This window comes from Crocodylus siamensis, chromosome 2, assembly GCF_052110815.1.
Source record: "Crocodylus siamensis isolate JL-2025a chromosome 2, ASM5211081v1, whole genome shotgun sequence".
NCBI classification, from domain to species: domain Eukaryota; kingdom Metazoa; phylum Chordata; order Crocodylia; family Crocodylidae; genus Crocodylus; species Crocodylus siamensis.
Window position 1 is genome coordinate 281,315,370 of NC_143396.1, and position 11,673 is coordinate 281,327,042.

The 11,673-nt window shown below is 49.8% G+C and overlaps 1 protein-coding gene across 17 annotated transcripts in view; it reads right to left on the bottom strand.

Annotated features, from left to right (window-relative positions):
- Positions 1 to 11,673, bottom strand: part of ZBTB1 (zinc finger and BTB domain containing 1) — a 32,423-nt gene that overhangs the window by 19,757 nt on the left and 993 nt on the right. For 2 of the 17 annotated variants that reach the window (XR_016440382.1, XR_016440381.1), the window contains exons 1-4: positions 7,337 to 9,966; positions 5,277 to 5,345; positions 4,966 to 5,035; positions 2,987 to 3,098 (exon numbers count right to left, since the gene is read on the bottom strand). The exons of 1 other annotated variant lie outside the window; for it this stretch is intronic. Coding sequence is in view for 1 of the 16 variants with exons in the window: in XM_090034191.1 (XP_089890317.1) it covers positions 2,987 to 3,098; positions 4,966 to 5,035; positions 5,277 to 5,345; positions 10,389 to 10,419; positions 11,412 to 11,629 (500 nt within the window). In the remaining 15 variants the exon portion in view is untranslated. Of the gene's footprint in view, positions 1 to 2,986; positions 3,099 to 4,965; positions 5,346 to 7,336; positions 9,967 to 10,388; positions 10,841 to 10,861; positions 11,380 to 11,411; positions 11,630 to 11,673 lie in introns of those variants that run through there. 14 more of the 17 variants (XR_016440386.1, XM_090034181.1, XM_090034191.1 and 11 more) reach the window with 14 other exon arrangements.

An 11,673-nucleotide genomic window follows, 5' to 3' on the forward strand; every position in this document is an offset into this window, starting at 1 on the left:
TTATTTTTCTGGGGGCATTTTGTTAAGTTTACCAACTGAAAAACAGGTCTGTAACAGGATCACCCCGTGACAAATAGATTATAGAGCATTTCCTGCTTGTAAAAATCTGTGAAAATACCCCTGTTCATTTCAACAGGCACTGGAGTATGGTGGGAAAAATGCACTTCTTTAAGTTTCTTGCCTCTTTGGAAGCTGTGGGAAGCTGTTTCTTTTGAAAGGGAAATGTTGGGAAATATGATAGTCAACTTGCACAATTTTCCAGCACTTGAGGAAGACAGGCTAGCATCTCTCCTGAAACCTCTGGAATGAACTAGCCAGCTGTGTATGGCATGAACATCAGTAAAATACTAAGACATTTTGGTCCTTTCTGCTATTGTACTTGGATTGTTTAAATATCAAGACACAGGAAATGCTCAAATTTACTTATTTTAGAATTACTACTGGCACCTGCTTTACTAAATTCAAACCCATTTCTTAAAACACCTTTTCCTCCAGGCTCAAAATTAACCTACCATTTTGACTGGATATTCAAAAAGAACACTGCCTGAATATTGGGTGTTCAGGGCAAATATAGTTGTCAACACTTCCTATGATAAGGTCCTATTTTTCAGTTGCTTATATTTTCACATACTTTAACCATTTGAGCTGAAACTGTCCCATGCAGACTGTCAGGGTGAATATTTTCAGAAAATTTCAGCCAAAATGTTTTAACTATTTCCAAGAACGAGGCTAAGGAAGAAAACACTGTTTTGTTGACACTGGAAAAAGCCCTTCCCTTTTCTCTTCAAGCTGCAGTCCCCCTACACTTTGGACAGTAACTTTAAATGTAGCAAGCAGGTGGCATTTGTGGCAAGGTGTGCCCTTTTATCATGAAAACTCTGCCCAAATTTGGTCATTATGGATCTCTGCAAAATCCCCTGGCACATGCTCAGTAGAGATATCTTAAATATTTAACCACCAAAATCTCAGATGATACTCTCACTGAGCATGTTCCATCCTTCTAGGATGTCTATGCAAGTGGGCTGTACCTATGCCATCTACAGGCACACTTCATCCGCTCACAGCCCTGATGTGTACCAGCTCAGGGCAACTGGGAGGGCTCTAGCCGGAGCTGCAGGGTCCCACTAGGAACTCCCCTCCAACAGACACTCTGGGCTTAGTACTGTCACTCAACTCAAGGAGCTTGCATCTCCTCTACGTCCAGCATTTTAGCTCCAGTAACTGAACGATTATGACATTCAGCCAGGAAGCAAGACACTGGGGTTCTAGGTCCCCCCTCGCCCGGATTGGCTTTGGACCTGCATCACTGACTGCCCAACAGTGCTCAAACCACCTCGCCACAGGTTAGGCCTGGGGCGGGAAATTTTTTTGGTGGGCAGGCGCTTAATGAGTTCTGATAAGGCATCAAGGGCTGCCTGGGTAGCCCTGCCCCTTGACAGGAGCCCCACCCCTGGTTGCCATCTTAGTACTGGAAGTCCCACCTCCAAACCCTTGAGCTTTGCCACTAGAAGTCTCTCCTGTTGCCCAGGAAGTCCTCCTTTTGGGAGCGGGGTTGCTTATATATTTTGTGTGGCGGGGTAGGGGGTGTAGGAGGGGTGGGAGGGTGTACATGTGGGTGTGAGAGGTGCGTGGGGTGTGTGTGGGTGAGGTTGTGGCGTGGGGCATGTGGGAGTAGGGTGGGGTGTATGTGTGTGGAGTGTATATGTGGATGCATGTAGAGGTGTGGGATATGTGGTTGGGGTGTGAGTATGTGTGGGACCTGGATGTGTGTGTGCGTGTGGGGAGGCGTAGGTGTATGTATGTGGAGTGTGGGCGTGTGTAGGGGCTGTGTGAGTGGTTGAGGTATGGGGCGGGGGGGCAGTATGGTGCAGGGAGCTGAGCCTGGCATCGCTGGCTCTCTTGGTTTCTGTCCCACACCTGCCCAGTGGGGTGCAGTGGATCCAGCACTGGCTTCTGCTGCTGCTTCTCTCTCCTGTGCCTATCTGGCAGGGCTGCGTCAACTGCACCCTGGCTCCTACTGCTGCTCCCCACCTCCTGTCCTGTTCCTGCCCAGTGGGACTTTGTGAGCAGCCAAATTCCTTCACGGCCCCCTCCCCCTACTACATCCACATGCTCCCCTACCCAGCACAAGCAGAACCAGAGTGAGCTGCAGGCAGAGCCCAACCCGCTCCCCTCAACACTGCAGCTCTCCCTCCCTACCTGCTGCCAGGAGTGTTGCAGCAGGGACACAAGGAGTTGCTGGAGGCTGGGGGAGCCCAGCAGTTCCCTGGGAAGAAGGAGCAGCCCTGCTCAGAAGCTGTGCCTGCTGGCAGGGCTGGTGCCCTCCAGCAGAAGAGGTTGGGAGCTCAACATGTTCTGCCCCTGGCAGGACTCGGCCCCATGCAGAGTGCAGCAGGGACAGCCACCGCTTGGGCCGGATACAATTAATTGGTGGCTGCCTGCCTGCAGGCTGGATCCAATCAGCTGGTGGGCTGGATTTGGCCTGCAGGCTGTATTCTGCCCACCCCTGGGTTAGGCAGTACACCCAGGCCCCTCTCCAGCATGCCTGTTGAAGCTGGCACAGTACAAGAGATATTGGGCTAGGAGGAAAAGAACTAACTATAGGGAGGGAGTGTGGCTCAGAGATAGATGCTGGCCTAGAAAGATGCAGACCCTGGGTCCTAGCCAGCACCCTTGGTCCCAGTGGGTCAAAACCTCCCCCACAGCACTGCTTTCTATCCAGTGACTTAAATGCAAGGTGCAGTGGCTCAGCATCAAAAGGAGCACAGGAGAGGGAAGGAGATTGTGCCTGACACTAAGCTGGGAAGTCAGAGACAGGTATGCACATACCCCACCAATGCACAGCCTAGTCTGTTCATCCACTTCATAGTTTACACAGGGAAAGCTGAATCCCTATCTATGCATAAGTAATGAAAATACCACTGACATGGCTATTAAACTGCCATTTAGATGCGTAAAGGGCAGGAGAATTCTCTTCTTACTGCACCTGCTTTGAAGATGAATCAGGGCGTTGTAACGAAGGAGGACTGCTGTCTGTAGAGTCCCTGCTCCAGTTCTTGCGAGGCTCGAAAGTATACAGTTACTGAGAAAGGGGAGAGCTGAAAAGGAAGGATGGTCTGAAGGTTAAGACAGCCAAACGCTGCCCTAAGGAACTGGTTCATCTCTGCCTCTGCCACAGAGCTCCTATGCGATTCTGAGCAAATCACTCCAACAGCCTTTCAGAGGTGGCCGCTAACTGAGCGCTCTGCATTTTCTGGATGCCCAACTTGATACTTCAGGGCAGCGTTCCCTCTAAGTTGTGCGGCCACACAGGTGCGCCTGGCAGCGTGGCATGAGCGTGCCTGTGTGTCCGCACAGCTTAGAGAGAATGCTGCTTCAGGGAAGCAAGGACCTCAGGATATGCACCAAAAAGCTGGCTACTTTTTATCCAAATATGTGTCTCCACTATGGTAATGGAGACAATACCATCCTCTTGCTTTATTCAGGTCATGTGAAAAAAACTGTTTTATCAAGTGCTCAGATACTACAGGCATTAGTGCCAGAGAGTCCATGAAGAAATCAATAATTGTGTCTTCAGTACAGGGGTTGAGCTGCATGCCGAAAACAAGCACAGGGACTCGCACTGAACAACAGAGATAAAACACGGAACAAGGCGGAGGTGCTTTGGGAGAATGTGGCATGGTCATGTAAACATAGCCTGCAGTAATGCTACAAGGGAGCTGTGAATTAAGGTTGACAGTCAGTCTTAATTCTGGCAGTTCCTCGATTTTAACCACACAGCCGTAATGTTTTGAACAGTTTTTGCATGCAATATAAATACAAACTATATGGAGTTACTGCACGTCATAAAACCACTGGGGCATTGGGGCAATTTTGATACCATTTGCAAAATCAAGAACACTGCCCAAACTCAGTAAATTAGTTCCTATTTATGAAACAGGACAAAGATAATTCTTTGGATTTGTGCATTTCTGTAGCTAACATGAAGCTAAAGTACCACCATCACCACAAGCACTTTAGTATTTTTATGTTGATAATAAGAGAAAAGGGAAAAATTGACAACACACAGTCCTTGCATACTCCTGTTACCTTCCTGCTAACCGTTCTTTATTTTTACTCTGCCCATCTTTTATTTAAATTCATCTTTCCTTTTATAGATTCATAGATGCTAGGGTCGGAAGGGACCTCAATAGATCATCGAGTCCGACCCCCTGCATAAGCAGGAAAGAGTGCTGGGCCTACATTACCCCAGCTAGATACACTTCTAGCCTTCGCTTGAAGACCCCCAGGGTAGGGGAGAGCACCACCTCCCTTGGGAGCCCGTTCCAGACCTTGGCCACTTGAACTGTGAAGAAGTTCCTCCTAATATCCAATCTAAATCTGCTCTCTTCTAGCTTGTGGCCATTATTTCTTGTAACCCCCGGGGGGGCCTTGGTGAATAAATACTCACCAATTCCCTTCTGTGCCCCCCTGATGAACTTATAGGCAGCCACCAGGTCGCCTCTCAACCTTCTCTTGCGGAGGCTGAAAAGGTCCAGTTTCTCTAATCTCTCCTCGTAGGGCTTGGCCTGCAGGCCCTTAACCATACGAGTGGCCCTTCTCTGGACCCTCTCCAGGTTATCCGCATCCTTCGTGAAGTGCGGCGTCCAGAATTGCACGCAGTACTCCAGCTGCGGTCTGACCAGCGCCCGATAGAGGGGAAGTATCACCTCCTTGGACCTATTTGTCATGCATCTGCTGATGCACGATAAAGTGCCATTGGCTTTTCTGATGGTTTCGTCACACTGCCGACTCATGTTCATCTTAGAGTCCACTAGGACTCCAAGATCCCTCTCCACCTCCGTGCCACCCAGCAGGTCATTTCCTAGGCTGTAGGTGTGCTGGACATTTTTCCTCCCTAGATGCAGCACTTTGCATTTCTGCTTGTTGAACTGCATTCTGTTGTTTTCTGCCCACTTGTCTAACCTGTCCAGGTCTGCTTGCAGCTGCTCCCTGCCCTCCGGCGTGTCCACTTCGCCCCATAGCTTAGTGTCATCTGCAAATTTGGACAGAGTACATTTCACTCCCTCATCCAAGTCGCTGATGAAGACATTAAAGAGTATCGGTCCAAGGACCGAGCCCTGAGGGACCCCACTGCCCACACCCTTCCAGGTCAAAACCGACCCATCCACCACGACTCTCTGGGTGCGACCCTCCAGCCAATTCTCCACCCACCGGACTGTGCAGTCATCCAAGTCACAGCCCCTTAACTTGTTCACCAGTATGGGGTGGGATACCGTATCAAAGGCCTTCCTGAAGTCCAAGTATACGACATCCACTCCTCCTGCGTCGAGGCGTTTTGTAACCTGGTCATAAAAAGAGACTAGATTGGTCAGGCATGATCTGCCTGCCACGAACCCGTGCTGGTTTCCCCTCAGCATAATTTGTCCTGCCGGGCTCTCACAAATGTGAGCCTTGATAATTTTTTCAAAGACTTTGCCAAGGATGGAGGTGAGACTAACTGGCCTATAGTTTATATTTAATTCCTTTTACTATGTTACATTGCAACATAACAGATACAAATAGGGTCTAAAAAAAGGTGCACAGACAGATCAGATAGCTGCATCCCTTAGACAAAAGCCTCCTAACTGAGCACAGTAGGTAAGTAGTTTGACTGTATAATTTGACATGCTATACGTTTTAATGTTTAGAAATGTTTTAACCAACAAGACAATTCCTACAACTTCTTTCTAAGTAAGGAGAAAATTTCCATTTTAAATTGTCTGGCTTCTAAGATAAGTACCACAGATTTCAGAATTTAGGATCTTTCCTAAAATTAGATGGTGGTTTTCAAAACCCAACATTTCCACTGCTGAGCAGGCAAAAACCAAGAGGTTATACACAAAACTGCCAGCTACTTTTCTGCAGAAACCAAGATCTGACTGAACAAAATAAAATAAATGAAATCTTTGAACTTAGTGCTAAAGAAAAGTGAGACTTTCCCTCAAAAATATGTCTGTAAGTTATCCTAACGAGAGAGTCAGACAGTGACAAAACAAATTGGGCTGAGGAATCCTGCCCCTTCTGAACAGGGATGTTAGGTTTTTGGGCCAGTTCTAATAAAGGACACTTAAAAGTTAGGTGCCTGGGCCCCTGTTAGATACCTTGGCTCCCTACACACTGCTCAGGGGGCCTACAAGGGCTCACAGTGTGACCCCAAACAGCCAACAGGCTGGGAAAAGTGTACCTAGAGCTCACCAAGAGATAAGCGGCGAGAGCCAGGCACTCTTACTGCTCAGGTCTTTTGTTCCAGACTCCAGGGAGGTACCTCCGCACACTCTGGTGCCACAGCCCCAAACCCTCTCCTAACAGTAGGTACCTATGCCTTTTGTTTCAAAGAGTGGAGTGGGACTTGCTTTTAAAACGAAGCAGAGAAGGCAGAGCTGCCCTTTATGTAGGAACCCAGGGGCTAGAGGTCTCATCTCATCGCCTTCTCAGGGACTGGCAAAATACACAGATACTCATGAGAAGGAAGTCTGGGACCCTTGTTTCCCCTGCTGCCACCAGGCTGCACAGCTGAGCTCACTCTCGTACTCTTTCTGGCTCGCTGACTGTTGCATTCTTTTCAGCTCTGCTTTGACAGGAAGGGTGGAGAGTGCCCCCACCCACACCAGCCTATGGCCCAGTAATCAAGACACTACCCTGGAGTGAGCTATGCTGGTTTGAATCCCCTTTCGCAGGGGCAGGAATGTAGCCCAGGTTTCTCCCCACCTGGAGACTGCTTTAACTTTGCACTCAGAAGCTTGTCTTAACTTTATACCAAGCATGCAACTCGTCCAATAGAAAATATCATCCACAAAAATCCTAACCACCATGTGGCAGCACGTGACTCCTCTGCCTGGGGGTGTTACAGTGTGACAGCTGCAACTGCATTTTGTGTGAAGTCTGACTCTGTTGGTGCGTGTTACCTACAAAAGCAAGCCCTTCAGTCCCAGGAATGCCTACTTTCAAGGAGCCTAATCATATTCATAAAACAAGCAAGGAGCCAATCCTCCTTCAGGACGGGGCAGTCGTAGACATTTCTAGGCACAATTTTAGGCCTCTGTGGAATTTTCTGGTTTAAAACTGTAGTTTTCAACCTGTGGTCCACAGACCTCCTCGCAGACTATGTCTACAGAGTTCGCAAAAGATGACTATTATCTATCAAAAGTATGCGAATACCCACACTTACAATTCGGACGGGTGCACACTTCTATTTTAAATTTCCATAAGGGTCCACACCTCTGTTTGAAATGTTTTAGGGGTCCGCACATGAAAAAAAGGTTGAAAACCACTGGTCTAAAAGTTAGGTACTAACCAAGTTCAGGCACCCTGGTTAGAGCTGAGCAGAATCGTCAGGATCCCCGTTGTGGAAGCCAGCACCAACATGTTGCCCAATTGCTTCTTTGGATCTGGTCCCCTCATCCTTCAGAGGAAGGATTACTTTGATGTGGAGGCTACTGAAGTTAAGGTATCTGGAGAACCTAAGCTACCTGTAGGTTAACAAGTAGAAGAGTTGAGCAAGGGGTGGCAGCAACTCCTTGCGTGCTGTGCAAGGGCTGAGTAGTAGAAAACTCAGCAGCCGCTACGTCAGCTATTCTAGCGACGGTGGAACTGAGGTTCACGCTGCAGCTCAATGGCTTTGTTACCGTTTGGGATGTTTGGATGAATCCTGTTCCTCGCCACTGTGAGACCCAACACTGTACTCTCACGATTTGTATCTATACCAACTAATACTTTCACCTGGAGGCCACAAGAGACTTTAATTGTAAATTTGTTTTCTTGCCAGCAAGATCTGTACTATCAATTCTGTAAAAACAGGCTAGGGATAGCCTTTAGTTAGCAACAGGTTTTCAGCTGCCATGCGAGCTAGACCTGAACCCATGAAAGGTGAGACTCGGGTCTCCGGACTGCCAATTTTCTGAGCCACTGAATCCCACATCAGTGGGCGTGCCTACATGAGATGCTACTGACAAGCTACAGCAAAGAAGCATCGGCGGGCACAAACCACGAGGCCAATGCTACACTGCCGTAGTGATGAACTACCTTGCTATAGTACATCACTATGGCGATACAGCTGCTAAAAATAACCACGTGCCACTAGGACAGCGCAGTAATGCCTGTTACTGCACCATCATTTAGTACTTCCTAAAGCAAGAACTAAATGATGGCACAGTAACAACTGCGCCGTGGGGAGCATGTGTAGAAGTGTCCACTATTAAGGTTTTGCTGCTGATTCAGCACCTATTTCCACAAATATGGGAAACAGAAGCTGAAAGCTAACAGCGCATACTCTGAGCTGATGACCGCCCATTAAAGCTATACATGCTAGGCAGTCACAATATAAGCACAATGCAGGAAGGAAAAGAAGAGAAGTGTATGTACAGCCTGACTGAGTGAGTTAAGGATGTAAGAGTTGAGCTAACATCTTGAAATCCTATTATGATTGATTTCAAAAGGATCAGGCTCATAGGGAGTAAAACCATAAGGGAGAGTTAACATAGTGGTAAATTAACTCTTCAACCACAATGAATCATTGTGGAGCCTCCTCATTACTGTGAACTGATACTTTTACAATTATGTAAAGATATTCTGTATTAAGCGATGCAAGTATGATGTAACAAAATACTATAAAAACCATTCACATCAAATTTCTGCCCAGAAATTTAAAAAAATAAAGAAATCTTGATAGTCAAGAGTTTTGCAATATGCTGAATACTGCACATTCAGCATAATGTCATAACATCTTAAATTGTTCTTAATGACATTCCTGAGGTCTTCAAATCAACGCTGGATGCCTTCCTCCAAGTAACGCTTTAGCTAAGGACAGGTTATACTTTGCTTAAAACCCAAGCATATGAGGCTCAGTACTGGTGCGAATAGGTGAAGTTTAATGGCCTGTAACAGGTCAGATTAAATGATCTAACAATTTCTTCTGGTCTTAAACTCTTTGAAACCTACTAGTAGTACATTTTTTTCTGTTAAAAGCATCTAAAACCTAGGTAAAATAAGTGTTGTTGGACAAAATGATGGACACAGCTAACACTAGAGGGTGCACAGTACATAAAAGGCGTAAAAATTATTAGAAATGAAAAACTGCAGAGCAATTAATCACACGGGTATAAATGAATTATTTATCAGCTACTGCTATGCCCACATACTGTGTCTGAACAGAAAACCACATCTACTTACTTAGCTACAGTGAACCCCCTTTTAAAAATGGACCTAACCAATGGGATTTGCAGAACTCCATTATTACACTACTACTCAGAAAGGGATTTAAATATTTGCCAGAAGATAACGGTGAAACCCTTGTGCCTGGGGCCAGGAATACACTCTAAATCTACTGTCCACAATGGAAGATGGACCCTGGATGTCTCACAATGTGGACAAACAATAGTCAGGGGGAAAACCAGAGAGAAGCTCAACATCAGAAGCCAAGACAGCATCTTTATCAGGGTACATTCAGGACCCCAGTTCTGGGTATCTGTGCTACAGGCTGGACATAGACTGAGGTCATTAAGGCCTTTGCCTGTACTAGATTCCCAGCATTTCTCTAACATCAAATCTGGTATGCATACAGCATCAGCTGTACCTGTATCTAGCTTCTGCCATCCAGACTCAGATGACACGGTGACTAAAACCCTCCAGACCAGCACTCCCACCAGAGCAGGTCCAGAAGCAGCAATGGGAAAGATTCAAGAAGAAATGTTTTTTTGCAGGTACAACTTGAGCATGTGATTTTAGCCCGTTCAGTTACTGAATTCCAAGAGTATCTTCCCCTCCACACACTCCCAGATCCTCCCAACTCCCGGAGAGAAGGACCTCTGACAACCTACCTGCTCCCACCCTCTAGCTGCTGCGAGTTACAACTGCACTAGCTGGATTGCCCCATACACGGACCCCCACCTGACATCCTCCATTCATACACAGAGCTTCTCAGCCTCTCTGCCCTCGGAGGTCTCCCAAACAGCCGCAAAACGAACCTGCTGAGATTGTTTCCTATTACTTTCCAAAGAGGTTTTGCAGCCAGTCTGGACCTTTCTAGAGAGTCCTGTTGATGCAGTATGCTGTTATTTAGGTTAACTCTGAGCACTGAGACACTGCACCGAGCAGTCGGCATCCTCCCGTCACCGGCCCATGGCCTTTTCAAGCCCTATCATGGAAAACCCTGACTGAGCCCCTCTCATCACAGGGATCGGCTGCAAGTAGCAGAGGAACCCAGCATGGCTTCAATCGACAGAATGCCTTGGATGATCGAACGCAGCGAGTGCTGCACTTCCCTGTCCTACTGTCACTAACCGGGAAACGTGCAATACCCCGAGCTCACGCACATGGTAGCCTTATGGTTTTTAAATAGCATCCAATACCTGCTTCCCGTCCAGCAGTGCCTTCACATCACTTGGAGCAGATGGGCACCACACACCAGTTGGCGAATACATTTGTATCAGAGAAACAGAGATAAAAACTACTCTTAAACAAAAAGAAAAACCATAGACCACAGTCTTCACCCCCACTTCCTCAAGGCCTTGACTCTCAGCCACCACCTCCCTGCCGGGGAAGGAATGAAGACTCCCCTGTAGAAAGCGGCTGCAGGCACACGGAGGGCTTACGCAGCTGCTGCTCCCTCCCACGCTGCCTCCGGAGAAGCCCTGCGGTCTGCCAGAGCAGAGCGCGAAGCCTGAGCCCGCTGGGCATGGGGTGGAGCCGGCGCTCTGGGCCTCGGGCGCCCGAGCTCGAACGACTGCCATAAAGACGAGGGAAAACACCTGGTCCCTCTCGCTGCGCAGACGAGGCGCACCGATGGCTCAAAGTTGCCGCGAAGTTAAGTTTAGTCAGATACCTGGAAACACTTCTTCACCGCGAGAGCAGGGAGCGAGAGGACCAGGCGCCCGGGGCCGCAGCGCACTCCCCGTTGCTGGAGGTGTCCGAGCGCGGCCTGCTTTCTACCCCGGGGTCTTCCCGCCCTCCCCGCTCCGCGGGCCAGGCTGCTTCTCAGCCTCCCTCAACCCGGGCTCTAGGCAGGGCTGGGCGCTTGGACCGAGCTGCTGGGACCAAAGCCAGGTTGTGAGTCTCCTCTGCCCAGGGCCGGAGTCGCGGGGAGCCAGGACTTTCCCTCACGGCCAAGAGGGGCCGGGGCCGGCGGAGGCTGCCCTCCTCTGCAGCACGGCCAGGCCGCATCCTGCCACCGCGCGCGGAAGCCGGACCAGGGCCAGGCCCATCGCCGAGGCCTCTCGGAGCAGCCGCAGCCGGCCCGGCCCGCGCGCACCCCGCGCTCCGGAAGCTCCAGGCCGGGCCGGGCCCGGCCTCGAGGCCCGCGCGGCGCCACCCCCGGCCGCCCGCGGCGCCCCGGCCCCGGCCCCGCGGGAAGCGGGGCGCGGGCCCTCACTCACCGGCGCGGGGCGGCCGAGGAGCCGGAGCGGGAGCTGCCCGCGCTGCTGCTGCCGCTGCAACAAAGGACTTCCGCCCCGCGCCGCCGCCGCCGCCGCTCCGCAACCGCCCGGGGCCGGACCCTCCCGCCGGCCCGCCCTTCCCCTCCGCCTCCGCCCCGGCCCGGCCCGGCCCTGCTCTGCGGCGGCCTGCCGCCGCCGCCTCCTCCTCCTCCCGCCATCCCGCTCCCTGAGCCCGCCGCCGCCGGGGGACGCGGGCTGGGAA